The 19,961-nt window shown below is 68.2% G+C and overlaps 1 protein-coding gene across 5 annotated transcripts in view; it reads left to right on the forward strand.

Annotated features, from left to right (window-relative positions):
• Positions 1 to 415: 415 nt before the first annotated feature.
• The window catches only part of CAD (carbamoyl-phosphate synthetase 2, aspartate transcarbamylase, and dihydroorotase), a 36,088-nt gene continuing 16,542 nt past the window's right edge, over positions 416 to 19,961 (forward strand). For 2 of the 5 annotated variants that reach the window (XM_075914497.2, XM_075914498.2), the window contains exons 1-18: positions 416 to 576; positions 5,798 to 5,937; positions 6,397 to 6,526; positions 7,060 to 7,202; positions 8,861 to 9,002; positions 9,078 to 9,249; positions 9,897 to 10,082; positions 10,724 to 10,836; positions 11,240 to 11,382; positions 15,614 to 15,745; positions 15,945 to 16,178; positions 16,464 to 16,685; positions 17,058 to 17,246; positions 17,349 to 17,473; positions 17,842 to 17,975; positions 18,130 to 18,242; positions 18,318 to 18,568; positions 19,337 to 19,583. In XM_075914497.2, coding sequence (XP_075770612.2) covers positions 495 to 576; positions 5,798 to 5,937; positions 6,397 to 6,526; positions 7,060 to 7,202; positions 8,861 to 9,002; positions 9,078 to 9,249; positions 9,897 to 10,082; positions 10,724 to 10,836; positions 11,240 to 11,382; positions 15,614 to 15,745; positions 15,945 to 16,178; positions 16,464 to 16,685; positions 17,058 to 17,246; positions 17,349 to 17,473; positions 17,842 to 17,975; positions 18,130 to 18,242; positions 18,318 to 18,568; positions 19,337 to 19,583 — 2,898 coding nt within the window. In that variant the 5' untranslated portion in view covers positions 416 to 494. Of the gene's footprint in view, positions 577 to 5,797; positions 5,938 to 6,396; positions 6,527 to 7,059; positions 7,203 to 8,860; positions 9,003 to 9,077; positions 9,250 to 9,896; positions 10,083 to 10,723; positions 10,837 to 11,239; positions 11,383 to 15,613; positions 15,746 to 15,944; positions 16,179 to 16,463; positions 16,686 to 17,057; positions 17,247 to 17,348; positions 17,474 to 17,841; positions 17,976 to 18,129; positions 18,569 to 19,336; positions 19,584 to 19,961 lie in introns of all 5 variants that reach the window. The other 3 variants (XM_075914495.2, XM_075914496.2, XM_075914500.2) reach the window with 2 other exon arrangements.

Below are 19,961 nucleotides of genomic sequence, written 5' to 3' on the forward strand. Positions count from 1 at the left end.
GGCGCACAGGACAATGGGGGGCACTGGACAATGGGGGGCACAGGACAATGGGGGTCACTGCTGTTGTGCACTGGACAATGGGGGGCACAGGACAATGGGGGGCACTGGACAATGGGGGGCACAGGACAATGGGGGTCACTGCTATTGCGCACAGGACAATGGGGGGCACAGGACAATGGGGGGCACTGGACAATGGGGCGCACTGCACACTGGGGGTCACTGCTATTGCGCACTGCACACTGGGTCTCCCCGCGCCCGGGCCGGGGGCCGCCCCCCTGTAGCGCGCAGGGAGCCAAGGCCGCGCGAGGACGCTCCGCCCGCCCGGTCCGATCCGGAGCCCCCCGGCCCCCCCGCGGGCCGCTCTGCGCAGGGGGCGGGGCCAGCCCGGGGGCGGGGCTCGCTCGGCCCCGCCCATCCCGCATCCGGCTCGTGGCGCAGGCCCCGCTCGCCCCGCCGGTCCCGCCGCGCACGTGGCCGCCCCGCCCGCCGCCGCCATGGGCCGCCTGGAGCTGCAGGACGGGGCCGTGCTAAGGGGCCGCCCCTTCGGGGCCCCGCGCGGCGCCGCCGGGGAAGTGGGTGAGCGGGGGGGCCGAGCGGAGCGGGGGGGCGGAGCTGCGGGGGGGGCGTGATCCCGGGGCCCAGCGCCGCTCGCCCCCCCCCGGCTGGCCAGGCTGCCCCGGGGCCTCTTCCCGGGCTCTGCCTGGTGCCCCGGCCTCTGCTGCAGGCCTGGGGCTGAGCGTCCCCCTCGGGGGGCAGGGGGGACACGCACTTGCCCCCGCCCCTAGGCCCAGCCGGGCTGCCTGCCACGGGTGCAAGGGGGCGGGCGGGGACCTGGTTAACTGAACTGGGGGGGGGGGTTCTCCGTGACCCGTCCCCATCCCTGCTCCCCGCTTGGGCAGTGCTGGGTGCAGCCGGGGGTGTGGTGCCTGGCTGCAGACTTGTGCTGAGCACAGCGTGGGGGGGCGTGGTGCTGCGATCCGGAGCCCCAGCTAAGTACAGCCGGCGGGCAGGGTGCTGCGATCCGGGACCCCGCTCTCCATGCAGAGCTGTGCTAGGTACAGCCGGCGGGCAGGGTGCTGCGATCCGGGATCCTGCCCTCCATGTAGAGCTGTGCTAGGTACAGCCGGCGGCCAGGGTGCTGCGATCCGGGACCCTGCCCTCCATGCAGAGCTGTGCTAGGTACAGCCGGCGGGCAGGGTGCTGCGATCCGGGGCCCCAGCTAAGTACAGCCGGCGGGCAGGGTGCTGCGATCCGGGACCCCGCTCTCCATGCAGATCTGTGCTAGGTACAGCCGGCGGGCAGGGTGCTGCGATCCGGGACCCCGCTCTCCATGCAGAGCTGTGCTAGGTACAGCCGGCGGGCAGGGTGCTGCGATCCGGGATCCTGCCCTCCATGCTGACCTGTGCTAGGTACAGCCGGCGGGCAGGGTGCTGCGATCCGGGATCCTGCCCTCCATGCTGAGCTGTGCTAGGTACAGCCGGCGGGCAGGGTGCTGCGATCTGGGGCCCCAGCTAAGTACAGCCGGCGGGCAGGGTGCTGCGATCCGGGACCCCGCTCTCCATGCAGAGCTGTGCTAGGTACAGCCGGCGGGCAGGGTGCTGCGATCCGGGATCCTGCCCTCCATGCTGAGCTGTGCTAGGTACAGCCGGCGGGCAGGGTGCTGCGATCCGGGGCCCCAGCTAAGTACAGCCGGCTGGCAGGGTGCTGCGATCCGGGATCCTGCCCTCCATGCAGAGCTGTGCTAGGTACAGCCGGCGGGCAGGGTGCTGCTATCCAGGACCCTGCCCTCCATGCAGAGCTGTGCTAGGTACAGCCGGCGGGCAGGGTGCTGCTATCCGGGACCCTGCCCTCCATGCAGAGCTGTGCTAGGTACAGCCGGCGGGCAGGGTGCTGCGATCGGGGACCCCGCTCTCCATGCAGAGCTATGCTAGGTACAGCCGGCGGGCAGGGTGCTGCGATCCGGGACCCTGCCCTCCATGCAGAGCTGTGCTAAGTACAGCCGGCGGGCAGGGTGCTGCGATCGGGGACCCTGCTCTCCATGCAGAGCTGTGCTAGGTACAGCCGGCGGGCAGGGTGCTGCGATCCGGGACCCTGCCCTCCATGCAGAGCTGTGCTAAGTACAGCCGGCGGGCAGGGTGGTGCGATCGGGGACCCCGCTCTCCATGCAGAGCTGTGCTAGGTACAGCCGGCAGGCAGGGTGCTGCGATCGCGGACCCCGCTCTCCATGCAGAGCTGTGCTAGGTACAGCCGGCAGGCAGGGTGCTGCAATCCGGGACCCCGCCCTCCATGCAGAGCTGTGCTGAGTACAGCCGGCGAGCAGGGTGCTGCGATCCCGAGCCCCGCCCTCCATGCAGAGCTGTGCTAGGTACAGCCGGCGGGCAGGGTGCTGCGATCCGGGACCCCGCCCTCCATGCAGAGCTGTGCTAAGTACAGCCGGCGAGCACAGTGCTGCGATCCGGAGCCCCGCCCTCCATGCAGAGCTGTGCTAGGTACAGCCGGCGGGCAGGGTGCTGCGATCCGGGACCCCGGCCTCCATGCAGAGCTGTGCTAAGTACAGTCGGCAGGCAGGGTGCTGCGATCTGGAGCCCCGCTCTCCATGCAGAGCTGTGCTGAGTACAGCCGGCGGGCAGGGTGCTGCGATCCGGGACCCCGCCCTCCATGCAGAGCTGTGCTAAGTACAGCCGGCGGGCAGGGTGCTGCAATCCGGAGCCCTGCCCTCCATGCAGAGCTGTGCTAAGTACAGCCGGCGGGCAGGGTGCTGCGATCTGGAGCCCCGCTCTCCATGCAGAGCTGTGCTAAGTACAGCCGGCGGGCAGGATGCTGCAATCCGGGACACTGCCCTACATGCAGAGCTGTGCTAAGTACAGCCGGCGGGCAGGGTGCTGCGATCCGGGACCCCGCCCTCCATGCAGAGCTGTGCTAAGTACAGCCGGCGGGCAGGGTGCTGCAATCCGGAGCCCTGCCCTCCATGCAGAGCTGTGCTAAGTACAGCCGGCGGGCAGGGTGCTGCGATCTGGAGCCCCGCTCTCCATGCAGAGCTGTGCTAAGTACAGCCGGCGGGCAGGATGCTGCAATCCGGGACACTGCCCTACATGCAGAGCTGTGCTAAGTACAGCCGGCGGGCAGGGTGCTGCGATCCGGGACCCCGCCCTCCATGCAGAGCTGTGCTAAGTACAGCCGGCGGGCAGGGTGCTGCGATCTGGGGCCCCGCCCTCCATGCAGAGCTGAGCTAAGTACAGCCGGTGGGCAGGGTGCTGCGATCCGGAGCCCCGCCCTCCATGCAGAGCTGTGCTAAGTACAGCCGGCGGGCAGGGTGCTGCGATCAGGGACCCCGCTCTCCATGCAGAGCTGTGCTAAGTACAGCCGGCGGGCAGGGTGCTGCAATCCGGAGCCCCGCTCTCCATGCAGAGCTGTGCTGAGTACAGCCGGCGGGCAGGGTGCTGCAATCCGGAGCCCCGCTCTCCATGCAGAGCTGTGCTGAGTACAGCCGGCGGGCAGGGTGCTGCGATCCGGAGCCCTGCTGTCCATGCAGAGCTGTGCTAAGTACAGCCGGCGGGCAGGGTGCTGCAATCCGGAGCCCTGCCCTTCATGCAGAGCTGTGCTAAGTACAGCCGGCGGGCAGGGTGCTGCAATCCGGAGCCCTGCCCTCCATGCAGAGCTGTGCTAAGTACAGCCGGCGGGCAGGGTGCTGCGATCTGGGGCCCCGCCCTCCATGCAGAGCTGTGCTAGGTACAGCCGGCAGGCAGGGTGCTGCGATCGGGGACCCCGCTCTCCATGCAGAGCTGTGCTAGGTACAGCCGGCGGGCAGGGTGCTGCGATCCGGGACCCTGCCCTCCATGCAGAGCTGTGCTAAGTACAGCCGGCGGGCAGGGTGCTGCGATCTGGAGCCCCGCTCTCCATGTAGAGCTGTGCTAAGTACAGCCGGTGGGCAGGGTGCTGCGATCCGGGACCCCGCTCTCCATGCAGAGCTGTGCTGAGTACAGCCGGCGGGCAGGGTGCTGCGATCTGGAGCCCCGCTCTCCATGTAGAGCTGTGCTAAGTACAGCCGGTGGGCAGGGTGCTGCGATCCGGGACCCCGCTCTCCATGCAGAGCTGTGCTAGATACAGCCGGCGGGCAGGGTGCTGCAATCCGGGACCCCGCTCTCCATGCAGAGCTGTGCTAAGTACAGTCGGCAGGCAGGGTGCTGCAATCCGGGACCCCGCTCTCCATGCAGAGCTGTGCTAAGTACAGTCGGCAGGCAGGGTGCTGCAATCCGGGACCCCGCCCTCCATGCAGAGCTGTGCTAGGTACAGCCGGCGGGCAGGGTGCTGCGATCTGGAGCCCCGCTTTCCATGCAGAGCTGTGCTAAGTACAGCCGGCGGGCAGGGTGCTGCGATCCGGGACCCTGCCCTCCATGCAGAGCTGTGCTAAGTACAGTCGGCAGGCAGGGTGCTGCGATCCGGGACCCCGCTCTCCATGCAGAGCTGTGCTAAGTACAGTCGGCAGGCAGGGTGCTGCAATCCGGGACCCTGCCCTCCATGCAGAGCTGTGCTAAGTACAGCCGGTGGGCAGGGTGCTGCGATCCGGAGCCCCGCCCTCCATGCAGAGCTGTGCTAAGTACAGCCGGCAGGCAGGGTGCTGCGATCCGGAGCCCCGCCCTCCATGCAGAGCTGTGCTGAGTACAGCCGGCGGGCAGGGTGCTGCGATCCGGAGCCCCGCCCTCCATGCAGAGCTGTGCTAAGTACAGCCGGCGGGCAGGGTGCTGCGATCCGGAGCCCTGCCCTCCATGCAGAGCTGTGCTAAGTACAGTCGGCAGGCAGGGTGCTGCGATCCGGGACCCCGCTCTCCATGCAGAGCTGTGCTAAGTACAGTCGGCAGGCAGGGTGCTGCAATCCGGGACCCTGCCCTCCATGCAGAGCTGTGCTAAGTACAGCCGGCGGGCAGGGTGCTGCGATCCGGAGCCCCGCCCTCCATGCAGAGCTGTGCTAAGTACAGCCGGCAGGTAGGGTGCTGCGATCCGGAGCCCCGCCCTCCATGCAGAGCTGTGCTGAGTACAGCCGGCGGGCAGGGTGCTGCGATCCGGAGCCCCGCCCTCCATGCAGAGCTGTGCTGAGTACAACCGGCGGGCAGGGTGCTGCGATCCGGAGCCCCGCCCTCCATGCAGAGCTGTGCTAAGTACAGCCGGCGGGCAGGGTGCTGCGATCCGGAGCCCTGCCCTCCATGCAGAGCTGTGCTAAGTACAGCCGGCGGGCAGGGTGCTGCGATCCGGAGCCCTGCTTTCCATGCAGAGCTGTGCTAAATACAGCCGGCGGGCAGGGTGCTGCAATCCGGAGCCCTGCTCTCCATGCAGAGCTGTGCTAAGTACAGCCGGCGGGCAGGGTGGTGCAATCCAGGGCCCTACCCTCCAAGCAGAGCCGGTACTACAGCCAGAGGGGGCTGAGTGCCGGGCTGCAGAGCCAGGTTGAGTACAGCCAGGGGCATGGTATTGGGCTCCCGAGCTCTGCCCACCATGGCAGAGCTCTGCTGAGTACAGCCGGGGACAGTGTGCCAGGCTGCCGAGCTGTGCTAGATACAGCCGGGGGGGTGCAGTCCTAGGCTGCTGAGTTGTGCTGGGTACAACCGGGGTGGTGGTTTGCGGAGACAGACTCCGTGGCCCTGTTCTCCCTGGCAGAGTTGTGCTGACTACAGCCGGGGGGTGCAGTGCCGGGCTGGGCTGGGGACGCCCAGGGGCTGTGGTGCCGGGCTCCGGGGCCCTGCCCTCCCTGCAGAGCCGTGCCGTGCCGTGCTGAGAGCTCTTTCTCCTGGCCTTGGCCGCAGTCTTCCAGACCGGCATGGTGGGTTACCCCGAGGCCTTGACAGACCCTTCCTACAAGTCCCAGATCCTGGTGCTGACGTACCCGCTGATCGGGAACTACGGCGTGCCTCCGGACGAGCTGGACCCCTACGGCCTCAGCAGGGTGAGCCGGGCACCTCCGGACAGAGGTGGTTTGAGTCGCGGCGGGGAAGAGGTGCCGGGTCTCCTGCGCCCGCTGGCCAGGGCACGGGGCAGGTGCCGATGCCCGTGCGGTACTGGGGCCGCAGAGCAGCCCGCGGAGCGAGGGAAGGCCAGAGCGGCGCGTGCCCATGCGGGGATGTGCCAGGGAGCCGGGCCCCCGCGCCCGTCTGCCTCCTGCACCGTGTGTCTGGCGGCTCGGCAGCAGCCTGACCCAGAGCGCCCTGTGGCTGGGAGCTAGGCCAGGCCTGGGTGCCCCCAGGAGAGGCTGCGTGGCCGGCGGGGGGCGGATACGGGAGCCCCCCCCAGACATGCCAGGCTCAGCGGGGGGTGCCTGCGCGGTGGGAATGCAGCCGGGGGGCGGGTGGGCCCTGCGCTGGGGGGTGGGGAAGGGGCCTGCCCCTCACTCTGTGCTCTCCCGCAGTGGTTCGAGTCCAGCAAGATCCACGTGGCGGCGCTCATCGTGGGCGAGTGCGCGCAGACCCCCAGCCACTGGAGCGCCACCCGCTCGCTCAGCCAGTGGCTCCAGGAGCAGAACATCCCCGGGCTGGAAGGTGGGGAGCAGCTGGGGGTCTGGGGCCAGTGTCAGGGATGGGAGGGGCTACAGGCTAGGCTGGATATTGGGGAGGGGCAGAAGGTCTAGGCTGGAGGCAGGGACTCTGGGATGGGCCTACAGGGAGGGAGTGGGAGCTCCGTGGGGGGGGGGGGCAGTAGGCTCGGGGGGGCGTAAGCTCTGTGGGGGGTGCAGTAGGCTCGGGGGGGCGTAAGCTCTGTGGGGGGGGGCAGTAGGCTCGGGGGGGGCGTAAGCTCTGTGGGGGGCGCAGTAGGCTCGGGGGGGCGTAAGCTCCGTGGGGGGGGCGCAGTAGGCTCGGGGGGGCGTAAGCTCCTTGGGGGGGGTGCAGTAGGCTCGGGGGGGCGTAAGCTCCGTGGGGGGGGCGCAGTAGGCTCGGGGGGGCGTAAGCTCTGTGGGGGGGGGCAGTAGGCTCGGGGGGGGAAGCTCGGGGCTGGCGAGGGAGGGCTGAAGCTGGGTTAGGGGCTGGGGGGCAGGGCTGGCGGGGGCAGAGCTCTGAGCCTGGGTCTCTGCCAGGGGTGGACACCAGGGCTCTGACGAAGAGGATCCGGGAGAAGGGGACGCTGCTGGGCCGGCTGGTGCTGGACGGCAGCAGTGACACGAACCTGCCTTTCGAGGACCCCAACATGCGGCACCTGGTGCGGGAGGTGTCACTGCCGGTACGAGGGGGCTGGCCGGGGGGGGCCCCGGGGCGGGGGGTGTCGCTGCCGCTACGAGGGGGCTGGCCGGGGGGGGCCCCGGGGCGGGGGGTGTCGCTGCCGCTACGAGGGGGCTGGCCGGGGGGGGCCCCGGGGCGGGGGGTGTCGCTGCCGGTACGAGGGGGCTGGCCGGGGGGGCCCTGGGGCGGGGGGTGTCGCTGCCGGTACGAGGGGGCTGGCCGGGGGGGGCCCTGGGGCGGGGGGTGTCGCTGCCGGTACGAGGGGGCTGGCCGGGAGGGGCCCTGGGGCGGGGGGTGTCGCTGCCGGTACGAGGGGGCTGGCCGGGGGGGCCCTGGGGCGGGGGGTGTCGCTGCCGGTACGAGGGGGCTGGCCGGGGGCCCCGGGGCGGGGGGTGTCGCTGCCGGTACGAGGGGGCTGGCCGGGAGGGGGGCCCCGGGGCGGGGGGTGTCGCTGCCGGTACGAGGGGGCTGGCCGGGAGGGGGGGCCCCGGGGCGGGGGTGCTGCGGGTGTTAAAAGGGGGTTACCTGGCCGACCGCACAGCCAGTGCGATTGGTGTCGACTGTGCGATTAGTCGCCGCGGCCGCGCTCCAGAGAAGACGACTGGAGCCGGCACCGAGCAGTCCTGGCCCATGCCAGCTCCAGAGCCGCCTGCGCTGCGGCTCCGCCGGTTAAACGCTGGAGGAGCCGCTGGGCTGTTACTACGGTTAAAGTGCAGGGTGCAGCGTCCGGCGCGGGCCGGGATACTCAGTCCCAGCAGCCTCTGGCCCGGACGGGCTGGTGCCGGAGCAGCCTCTGCCCGCGGCCGGCCTGGCCCGGACGGGCTGGTGCCGGAGCAGCCTCTGCCCGCGGTCGGCCTGGCCCGGACGGGCTGGTGCCGGAGCAGCCTCTGCCCGCGGTCGGCCTGGCCCGGACGGGCTGGTGCCGGAGCAGCCTCTGCCCGCGGTCGGCCTGGCCCGGACGGGCTGGTGCCGGAGCAGCCTCTGCCCGCGGCCGGCCTGGCTGCCGTGACTCGGGGTTGCTTGGTGAGGGCCAGCTCCCCTCTGGGACCCCTGCAGACAGGGGCTGCTTTGCAGCAGCGTCCCCGTCCCCCCTGCTGGCTGCACACGTTGGAAGAGCAGGGGCAGGGGCTTGAGACGGGGCCACAGTCTGGGGTCTGGGGCCCCCTCTGGGTGGGTGTCTCAGCGCTTTGGTGCCAGGGTCTGCAGAGCTGGGGCGCTGGGTTTTCACACCTGGGGGCGTTCCGGAGCCAGGCTGGGCAGGGCCTGCGGGCGCTGGAGCGAGCGGGTGCTGTGCTCCTGTTCCGAGGGGGGCCGGGGGGCTCTGGCTGGGGCCAGGTGCCGAGTGAGCCCTGCTGCGTACGAAACGCCGCGTGGGGGCTGCATGCGGCTGGGGTCCGGGGGCGGCCGCCTCACTCCTGGGCTGGGGCTCGCGGGAGGCCGCTGCAAAGCTGGGACGCAGCGCGGATCCCGTGGGCCATGACGCCAGGCTCCCCGCTCTGCCGGCTGGGGTCTGGGGGCGGCCGCCCCACTCCTGGGCCGGGGCTCACGAGGGGCCGCTGCAAAGCTGGGACGCAGCGCGGATCCCGTGGGCCGTGACGCCAGGCTCCCCGCTCTGCCGGCTGGGGGCCTGGCCGCCACTGGCCTCTGTTATCCTGGCAGGAGCCCCGAGTCTTCAACCCCGGCGGCTCGCCCAGGGTCACAGCCGTGGACTGTGGCCTCAAGTACAACCAGCTCCGATGCCTGTGCCAGCGGGGGGCGGCCGTGACCGTGGTGCCCTGGGACCACCCCCTGGACAGCGCAGGTGAGGGGCTGGGGCTCGGCGGGGGGGGGGGGGGAGGGGAGCCCACCCAGCCGCTGACCCGGCCTGTCCCTGCAGAGTTTGACGGGCTGTTCGTCAGCAACGGCCCCGGGGACCCGCTCTCGTGCCAGGAGACCATCGCCAGCCTGCGGCGGGTGCTGGGCGCGGCCCGGCCCAAGCCCGTCTTCGGGATCTGCCTGGGGCACCAGCTGCTGGCGCTGGCCATCGGCGCCAAGACCTACAAGATGAAGTGAGTGCGGGGGGGGGGGTCTGACGCCCCGTCCGTGGGCCCGCACTGGGGAGACTGGCCAGGTCAGGCGTGCGCCAGGCTCTGGCACGGAGAGCCCTCCGGTCTGCACCCAGCCTGGGGCTTATGGGGCCGCCCCCCGTGCAGGGCCATCAGGCCCCTCGCGCCGAGCGGTGCCTCGCCGAGGGGTGTCGCCGGCCCTGCCCCCACCCGCAGCCCGAGGGGCTCCGAGCCGGCTGGGGGGAAGGGCTCCTGGTCCCCAGGGACGCAGCATGCGACAGACTAGGCAGCCAGGCCAACCCGGCATGGGGAGTGGGGGGTTCAGGGCCTAGCCCCCCTCCGCTCACCCTCAGCTACTCGGCACCCTGCCCCAGCCTTGCAGCCTCCCTCCCAGGCATCAGCCCTTGTGTGCCTGGGGTGGGGGGGGATGTCCCACCCAAATTCCCACCCCCACCTCACGACCGGTGCTGTGCCCAGGGAAACTGAGGCACGCACACGGGGTTACTCAGGACCGTGGCGTCCCATGCGAGAGAACGGATCCCAGCTGCGTCACAAGGGCCCGTTCCTGAGGGGAGGGGCGGTACCAGCTGGACGCAGGCTCCCCACGGCAGGGGCCGCTGCTGACCCTTCCCCCTGCCCCTCCCCCCAAGGTACGGGAACCGAGGCCACAACCAGCCCTGCATCCACGAGGACTCGCGGCGCTGCCTGATCACCGCGCAGAACCACGGCTTCGCGGTGGAGCCGGCCAGCCTGCCCCCGGGCTGGGCCGCGCTCTTCACCAACGCCAACGACCACTCCAACGAGGGCCTGGTGCACGCCACCCTGCCCTTCTTCAGGTGGGGGCTCCCACTGACGATGGGGATTGGAGGGGGCTGGCTGTGGCATGGCGGGGGCACCGTGGGCCTGGTGCTGGGTAGTAGGGTCTTAGCAACGGGGGCGGAGAGCGTCTGACCTGGGATTGATGCGGGGGGGCAGGGTGGTGAATTTCTGACCCAGGATTATGGGGGGGGGGGGGGAAGAGGAGACAGGAAGGTGCGCGTCTGGCCCGGGATTGCAGGGGAGGGGAGGGGAGGAGAGGAGGTGCCCGTCTGGCCTGGGGTTGCGGGGGAGGGGAGGGGAGGAGGTGCCCGTCTGGCCTGGGGTTGCGGGGGAGGGGAGGGGAGGAGGTGCCCGTCTGGCCCGGGATTGTGGGGGAGGGGAGGGGGTGCCTGTCTGGCCTGGGGTTGCGGGGGGAGGGGAGGGGAGGGGAGGGGAAGGGAGGAGGTGCCCATCTGGCCCGGGATTGCGGGGGGAAGGGAGGGGAGGGGAGGAGGTGCCCGTCTGGCCCGGGGTTGCAGGGGAAGGGAAGGGAGGAGGTGCCCATCTGGCCCGGGGTTGCGGGGGAGGGGAGGGGAGGAGGTGCCCGTCTGGCCCAGGGTTGCGGGGGAAGGGAGGAGAGGCGGGTCTGACCCGGGCCGGCGCGCTTGCTCCCTTGCAGTGTGCAGTTTCACCCAGAGCACCGGGCCGGCCCCACGGACCTGGAGGGCCTCTTTGACGTCTTCCTAGAGACCGTGCGGGACGCGAGCACGGGCAGCCAGAGCCCCAAGACAGGTAGGGGCGAGGCCTGGCTCTGGGCTGGGCTGGTCAGTGCCCGCGGGCTGGGCTGGGCTGGTCAGTGCCCGCGGGCTGGGCTGGGCTGGGCTGGTCAGTGCCCGCGGGCTGGGCTGGGCTGGTCAGTGCCCGCGGGCTGGGCCCTGGCAACTCGTGGCTGAGCCCCACGGTGCTGCTGTCCCATGCCACGTGCTGGGCCCTGCTGCCTCGGGGGCGCGCTCAGGCTGCAGGCGGGTGGGGATGCCGTTGACGGGAGGGAGGCCGAGGTGCCGGTGGCCAGAGCCGGCTCCTGGGGCCTGCAGGGAGGCTGGGGCTTGTCCGGGCCGGGTGTGGGCGGTGGGAGCCCGGCCTACGCCTGGGCCGTGCTGCGGCTCACGGCTGCCGGGCCTGGCTTTTCCCCCAGTGCGGGAGCGGCTGCGCGAGTGGCTGACTTGCAAGGAGCCCCCGGCGGGCGGCGAGACGGCCCGGCCCCGCAAGGTGCTCATCCTCGGCTCGGGGGGCCTCTCCATCGGGCAGGCCGGGGAGTTCGACTATTCCGGCTCCCAGGTGAGTCCCGGGCTGGGGGGTGCAGCAACAGCGGGATATGGGGGGTGCGCCGCGGAAGGGGCGTGGGGGTGGCATGCAGCCTCCCCAGGCCTTTGCGAGGCTCCCCCAGCAAGTGTGCTCCTGGCCTGTGTGCAGGGAGACCCCCAGGCCCCAGCAACACTCCCTGCGGCCTTGTAAATGAGTCACGTTCCGGCGCGGGGATCCCACAAACACTTCAAACCCAGTGTCTTAGCTGAGACCTGACTGAGTGCTGTGGCCGGACCAGTGTCCCTGGAACATTTTCTGTCCTTGGGCGGGCGGGGTGACATCTCTATTGGGTGGGTCGAAATTTCTTACGCGCGCCGCCGGCTTGCGAGGTTGGGCGGGCGCGCGCCGCCGGCTTGCGAGGTTGCGCGGGCGCGCGCCGCCGGCTTGCGAGGTTGGGCGGGCGCGCGCCGCCGGCTTGGGAGGTTGCGCGGGCGCGCGCCGCCGGCTGGCGAGGTTGCGCGGGCGCGCGCCGCCGGCTGGCGAGGTTGCGCGGGCGCGCGCCGCCGGTACAAACAAACCACCTCGCTATAAATAGGGATGTTAAATCGTCTATAGATACGAAAGGAGAAAAGCCATTGAAACGAGGGACAGTTGGGTTGCTCTTGCCTTGGGCAGGGGCCTGGACTAATGACCTCCTGAGGCCTCTTCCAGCTCTGGGATTCTATGAGCCATGCTTACGATGTTTATTTAAAAATCAAACCCAAAGAAAATCGAAGTGACCCTTGGAGGCCGCACACTGTCGCCCTTTCTAACAGCTCAAGCTCGTAAACACCCCAATGGGGCAGCCTGCAGCCAGCGCTATAAAGAAAGCAAAGACGTGGCCATTCAGTAAACGCATAGAGAATGTGCCGGTGATCTCTAACAAGTCTTGCAAACGTTGAATGGTTCTGCAAAGGGCATGGCTGAGTCCTTTCCTGTTGTCCTTGACGCCACAAACACCCCTCTGTAAACTCGGGGATGGGATCATGCAGAGTCACGAGCTCGGCCTTTGGCTCCAGTATTTGTTCGCTAAAGCCTGAGTCCTTATTTACCAAGATAAAGTTAAAAAACTCCCAATAGTCCGGTGGCACTCGAGAGACTAAGAACTCCCGACTGTTTGTTGGGTTTGAAGTTGATCCTGTGCAGACTAACTCGCCCCCCCCCCCCACGCTTATTTACCAGAGCAGCCTATTTGCTTTACTCCAGAAAAACACCAGCCCTCCCAGCCCTCCCTCGTCTCTGCTCTAGATCTGCCCCCTCCAGGCACACACAGCATAACCCAGGCTTCGCAACATCTCCTAGCAGCTAGGCTGCCTGTTCGCAAACTCCCCGGGGCCAAAATCAAGCTCTTTCCTTTCCCTCCTGTGACGGGCCGGGCCGGGTCTGGGCACCACTGAGAGTGTCCACTCAGGGCGAGTTGTTCACACTCAGGCCTCCTTACAGCCCCTGACTGGAGACCGTCCCCAAGTGGCCACACACTAGTCCCACTGAGTGAAACCCCTCAGACACCCCAGCTCTCCCTGTGCCACGATCAGCCCCGGGCCTACACACAGAACCCATCTCACCCACCCCGAACGGGTCTTCTGGTCCCAAAAGACCAGCCACAGGTCCCAGTCAATTTACACTCTGGATCTTACCCACGAGATCACGCTGAGCCGATCCTCCAGAATCTACCATCTAAGGCTACGTCTAGACTGGAACGATTTTCCGCAAATGCTTTTAACAGAAAAGCTTTTCCGTTCAAAGCATTTTTGGAACAGAGCGTCTAGATTGGCAGGATGCTCTTCCGCAAAAGCACTTTTGCGCAAAAGCATCCCTGGCCAATCTAGTCGCGCTTTTGCACAAAAAAGCCCCAGTCGCCATTTTCGCCATCGGGGCTTTTTTGCGCAAAACAAATCTGAGCTGTCTACACTGGCCCTTTTGCGCAAAAGGTCTTTTGCCCGAACGGGAGCAGCATAGTATTTCCGCAAGAAGCCCTGATTTCTTACATGAGATCGTCAGTGCTCTTGCGGAAATTCAAGCGGCCAATGTAGACAGCTGGCAAGTTTTTCTGCAAAAGCAGCTGCTTTTGTGGACAAACTTGCCAGTCTAGACACAGCCTAAAGGTTTATTACGGAAAGAAAGACAAGCATGAGAGTAAAGTTGTTAAGGAGAATACATGACATGCATCGAATCTCCCAGTTCTCAGTGCAGGCTCTTAGCAGTTTGTAACATCTCTGCTCTCTTAAACGTCTCTGGTTACATCCTGTGTCAGGATGGGTCCACGATTCTTCCTGACTCGCTGTCCCTTGCAAGGCTGCAACTGGGATCAGTAGCAAAATGGAAGGCAAGATGGAGCCTGCCTCATGGCATTTTACATCCATGCCTGGTCTCTTCCAAGCTGGAGCGGGTCACATGGCCCAGGGACCTATCCTTGCGTCCCAAGCCAGCAATCACGACTCTGGCTGGTCTGCAGGTTCCAGACACATTCCTCAGGTGTGTACTCGCCTCTCTGAGAGCCTTGCTAATTAGCAGAATCCCTGCCTGAGGATGCCTGGCCCATTGCTCTCTGACAGAGAAGTTTCCAGCATCGACCCAGAGTCCATGTGTCTAACTCCACACACAGATCTCACACACGTGCAGGACTAGCAGACACAGAACCAGGAGAACGTCAGCTTTCCTGTGACCCCTCACATGGCCCCTGTACAGACTTTGGGGCACCCCCCCCCACGGGTGCAGCAGGGATCTTTACAATCCAATAACGTGACACCACCTGATACGGGGTGGAAAGTCTGTTGCTCTAGGACAGTGGAGAGGTCGCTGTTGTGTGTTTGCTCTAAGTCGAGCGGGAGGGCCCCATGCTTTCCCCTCCCCGGCATGCTGCCGCTCGCGTCGTCAGTCACCAGGGAGAGGGCAGTTACTGCCAGCGTCTCACGCCAGCCTGCCCGAGAGGGGCAGATGGACTTGGGCAAAGCTCCCTCATTGCATTAATGAGACAAGGAAGTTTCCTCAGAAGCCCCAAGCCCCCACCTGCCGTTCCCACCCCCCCCCCATGCATAGAGAATAAGACGGAGAATATCTTATTGCCCTTCTATAAATCCATGGAACGCCCACGTCTGGAATACTGTGTACAGATGTGGTCTCCTCATCTCAAAAAAGATACACTGGCTTTAGAAAAGGTTCAGAGAAGGGCAACTAATATGCTGAGGGGTTTGGAACAGGTCCCATATGAGGAGAGATTAGAGACGGGGATTTTTCAGCTTGGAAAAGAGGAGACTGAGGGGGGGATAGGAGAGAGGTCTATGAAATCATGAGTGGGTGGAGAAAGTGAATAAGGAAAAGTTATTTACTTGATCCCCTAATATAAGAACTAGGGGCCACCAAATGAAATTAATGGGCAGGAGAAATTAAAGGAAATTCTTCTTCTCACACCGCACAGTCAACCTGTGGAACTCCTTGCCTGAGGATGTTGTGAAGGCAGGACTAGAACAGGGTTTAAAAGAGAACTAGATACATTCATGGAGGTTAAGTCCATCAATGGCTATTAGCCAGGCTGGGTGAGGGATGGTGTCCCTGGCCTGTTGTCAGAGGGTGGAGGCGGATGGCAGGAGAGAGATGCTTGATCATTCCCTGTTCGATTCACTCCCTCTGGGGCACCTGGCATTGGCCACTGTGGGCGCCCGATGGGTTAGGTGGCACGTTTTGTACAACACGCAGCTGTGGGCAGGTTATGGGGTGGTGCGGAGGAATACGGGGCAGGAGGGTTGGTGCAGAGCAAAAGGAGGGGTAGGGATACAGGGCAGGAGTTGGCGCAAAGCAGCGGAGGGCTACGGGCCTGCTGCTAAGAGGTGGGGGCTGCTGCTGAGGGGCCGAGTGATCTGTGGGGTGCGGGATGGCACTGAGGGACCGAGGGCTACAGGGCGGGAGCTGGTGCCGAGGGGCAGAGGGATACCGGGTGGGGCTGGCGCTAACCGGGGCTGGGGGCGGAGGGATACCGGGCGGGGCTGGCGCTAACCGGGGCCGGGGGCGGAGGGATACCGGGCGGGGCTGGCGCTAACCGGGGCCGGGGGCGGAGGGATACCGGGCGGGGCTGGCGCTAACCGGGGCCGGGGGCGGAGGGATACCGGGCGGGGCTGGCGCTAACCGGGGCCGGGGGGCGGAGGGATACCGGGCGGGGCTGGCGCTAACCGGGGCCGGGGGGCGGAGGGATATTGTGGCTGTCACATGCTCTCCTCCCCCTGGCCAGGCCATCAAGGCGCTGAAGGAGGAGAACATCCAGACGGTGTTGATCAACCCCAACATTGCCACGGTGCAGACCTCCAAGGGGCTGGCGGACAAGGTGTACTTCCTGCCCATCACGCCCGAGTACGTCACGCAGGTGAGCCCGCCCGCGGGGTGCGTGTGGCCACAGGGGCAGGATCCAGGGCTCCCCAGAAAACACTTGGCAAAAAATGCGCTGGGGGGGTGGAGGTGGGGGAATCCTGGCTCCACCCCCCACCAGCCATAACTCCTCCTCTGAGGGCGGGGCCTGTGGATCCTGGCCCCGCCCCCAGTGACGGCCCCGCCCCCGTGCCCAGGTGATCAAGAACGAGCGGCCGGATGGCATCCTGCTGACCTTCGGGGGCCAGACGGCGCTGAACTGCGGGGTGGAGCTGACCAAGGGCGGGGTGCTGGAGCGGTACCACGTGCGGGTGCTGGGCACCCCCATGGCCTCCATCGAGATGACGGAGGATCGCAAGGTCTTCGTGGAGAAGATGGAGGAGATCGATGAGCACGTGGCGCCCAGCGAGGCGGCCTTCTCCCTGGAGCAGGTACCGGGGGGTGGGGCGCCCCTTCTCCCTGGAGCAGGTACCGGGGGGGGGGCCCTTCTCCCTGGAGCAGGTACCCGAGGTGGGGAGGGGTCGCCCGTGGCCCCAGCACCTCCAGGCTCTGGCCTCCTCCACAAGTCCCGCTGCCCTGCCCCCACTGCTCCTTGTTTGCCCCACTGAGTCGTCGCCCTGTGTGCCCCCCCGCCCAGAGCCCCGGGCCCCTGTCGTATCCCCCCCTCTCCCAGAGCCTGCAGCGTGGCCCCTGACCCCCGGCCTTGGTCCCGGCAGGCGCAGGCGGCGGCGGCGAGGCTGGGCTACCCGGTGCTGGTGCGCTCGGCCTACGCCCTCGGGGGCCTGGGCTCCGGCTTCGCCAACGGCAGGGAGGAGCTGACGGCGCTGGTGAGCCAGGCCTTCGCCCACACCTCCCAGGTGCTGGTGGACAAGTCCCTGAAGGGCTGGAAGGAGATCGAGTACGAGGTGGTGCGCGACGCCTACGACAACTGCATCACTGTAAGGGGGGGACCTGGGGGCGGGGAAGGAGCCGGGGTGGGGGCGGGGAGACCTCGCCCCGGGGCCCCTGCTGGCTCCCAGCTGGGGGCTGGTGTCTGCCAGCTCTGGTGCCCCATGAGGCTGGGCAGGAGTTGGGTGGAGGCCCGTGGCCTGGCTCTGAGCCGGCCTGCCCAGGATGGGGGGCTGGAGGGGCCCTGGTGCCCAGTGGGGGCTGAGGGTTCCAGGTGGCCTCGGGGCTGGGGGGACTCTCCTGTCCCCAGAAGCATTGGGCAGTTCACGGCCTGTGGCCGGGCCCACGTCTCTGCCCCACCTCGGCCGGGGGGCGGCTGCGTCCCTGCAGTGGGGTCAGGCCCTTCCCTCCTCCCCCGGCAGGTGTGCAACATGGAGAACCTGGACCCGCTGGGCATTCACACGGGCGAGTCCATCGTGGTGGCGCCCAGCCAGACGCTGAACGACCGGGAGTACAACATGCTGCGCCGCACGGCCATCAAGGTGGTGCAGCACCTGCGCATCGTGGGCGAGTGCAACATCCAGTACGCCCTGAACCCCGAGTCGGAGCAGGTGAGGGCCGGCCGGGAGGGGCGGGCCCGGCGAGCGTGGGGCCGTGGGGCCGTGGCACGGCTCGGCTCCGGCCGCCTCTCACGCCCTGTGCTTGGCCCGCAGTATTACATCATCGAGGTGAACGCCCGGCTCTCCCGCAGCTCCGCCCTGGCCAGCAAGGCCACCGGCTACCCCCTGGCCTACGTGGCGGCCAAGCTGGCTCTGGGCATCCCCCTGCCCGTCCTCAGGTAACGGCTCCTGCGTGGCGCCCACGGGCGAGCTGCTGGGGGCCCCCCGTGGGCGGAGGGGAGGCTGGTCCAGGCTTCCTCAGGCCGGTTGTTCTCGGGGTTGCTGGGCGGGGGCAGTGGGGGGGCACTTCTCCCATCCATGCTCTCCCTCCCCCGCCCCATCTCCTCTTTCGGAGTCTGGGGGAGGCGGCGTGGCCTGTCCAGCTTCAGGGGGCTCAGCCGTGGGGCTCCTCTGCCCCCTCGCTGGTGTCTCCCTGGCTGCCTTTGCTCTGCTCTGCCCCAGTCGGCCCCCCCCCCCCCCCCCCCCCCCCCCCCCCCCCGGGTGCTCACTGCAGGCGGCCGGCAGCTGACCGTGTCCCTCCCCCCAGGAACTCGGTCACCAACTCCACCACGGCCAACTTTGAGCCCAGCCTGGACTACTGCGTGGTGAAGATCCCGCGCTGGGACCTCAGCAAGTTCCTGCGCGTCAGCACCAAGATCGGCAGCTCCATGAAGAGCGTGGGTGCGTGGCCCCGGCCTGGCCAGCCCCAGGGACCCTGCCCCTGAGCCTGGCTCCCCGCGGCCGTCCCCGGCCGGCCGTCCCCGCGGGGGCTTCCCTCCCTCCCCGACGCCGACCGGGCAGAGGCCACCCCCTCACGCTGCCCCTCTCCCCGCAGGGGAGGTCATGGCCATCGGGCGTAACTTCGAGGAGGCCTTCCAGAAGGCGCTGCGCATGGTGGACGAGAACTGCGTGGGCTTCGACCACACCGTGAAGCCGGCCTCCGACATGGTGAGCGGGGCTCCGGGGGTGGGGGTTTGCCCTGGCGCCCTGGCCTGGCTCACCGCTGAGCCGCTGCCCCGGCAGGAGCTGGAGACGCCCACGGACAAGCGGATCTTCGTGCTGGCGGCCGCCCTGCGCGCCGGCTACTCCATCGAGCGGCTCTACGAGCTGACCAAGATCGACCGCTGGTTCCTGCACAAGATGAAGAACATCACGGACCACACGCTGCGGCTGGAGTCTTACCGCGAGGGGCCCAGCCCCATGCCCCCCGCGCTGCTCCACAAAGCCAAGCAGCTGGGCTTCTCCGACAAGCAGGTGGCCCAGGCGGTGCTCAGGTAGGCCCGGCAGGGCAGGGGGGTGGGCCTGGCCCCAGGGAGGGGAGGGGGCGTGATGGCGACTTCCCACCGCTGCTCGTCTCTGCGGGTGGGGGGGAGGGCATAGAAGAGCTGGGTGCAGCTCCCAGCATGCTCTGCGGCCTGGCTGCCAGGTGTCTGCTTACAGGGCTGTACTGACCGGACACCAAAGGTCAGGTGACGGGTGGGGCAGTGGGGCTGGCTCACCACTGTGGCCAGGGACTGCCTCCTGCAGGGGGCCAGGCTGCAGCTCCCAGCCCGGCCCCACAGCAGAGGAGCCTGGCGGGGTAGGGTGAAGGGACGAGGATGGGGAAGGAGAGGCAGGAGCCAGTGGGGGTACCTAGTGGGAAGAGGTAGAGCCAGAGAGCAGGACCTAGAGGGGGGAGAGTCCTGGGGCAGGGCCGGGAGGGACATGGGGCGGGACCTGCAGGGAAGGGGTGGGGCAGGGGCGGGGCACGGGGCGGGGCCGGGAGGGAAGGGGTGGGACAGGGGGTGGGGCCGGGAGGGGAGGGGCAGGGGGGCGGGGCCGGGAGGGACATGGGGCGGGGCCGGGAGGGACATGGGGCGGGGCCTGCAGGGAAGGGGTGGGGACGGGAGGGGCAGGGGGCGGGGCTTTCAGTGAAGGGGAGGGGCAGGGGGCGGGGCTTGCAGCGAAGGGGCGGGGCAGGGAGGTTCTGGTTTCCCTGCTCAGGGGAGCTGGCTGGGCGTGCGGGGCTGCCCTGCTCCCCCCGCTGAGCCCTGCCCCCCCAGCACGGAGCTGGCCGTGCGGAAGCTGCGCCAGGACCTGCGGATCCTGCCGGTGGTGAAGCAGATCGACACGGTGGCGGCGGAGTGGCCAGCGCAAACCAACTACCTGTACCTGACGTACAACGGGACGGAGCACGACCTGGCCTTCCGCGAGCCCCACATCATGGTCATCGGCTCCGGCGTCTACCGCATCGGCAGCAGCGTGGAGTTCGACTGGTGCGCCGTGGGCTGCATCCAGGAGCTGCGCAAGGTCAGCCCCCGGGCGGGGGGGGACGGTGCGTCGGGGGGCCCGGCCCTGCGCCCCCGTCCGCAGCCGGAGGGGACCCAGCCGGGCTGTAGACTAGAAGGGTGGTTGCGTCTCCGAGACACGGCCCGGCGCAGGCTCCACGTTGCCAGAGGAGCCAGGGCAGGCAGCCTAGTCCTCTGGGGGTTCACGGGCCCCTGGACCCCCCCCCTGGACTTAGTCTGCTCCCTTCGTGCTTCCCTCCCCCAGGCCGCCCCTTCTCCCACCCTCCGCTCACTCACCCCCCGTCCTTGCTTCAAGCCCCTTCCCCTGGCCAGGTGAGAGTTGCTGGGCCGTGGCCGACGTGCCCCCCTCAGAGACCCCCCCGGGCCGTGCACAGACACC

This window comes from Pelodiscus sinensis, chromosome 3 (genome assembly GCF_052426305.1).
Source record: "Pelodiscus sinensis isolate ZL-2025 chromosome 3, ASM5242630v1, whole genome shotgun sequence".
Lineage (NCBI taxonomy): Eukaryota > Metazoa > Chordata > Testudines > Trionychidae > Pelodiscus > Pelodiscus sinensis.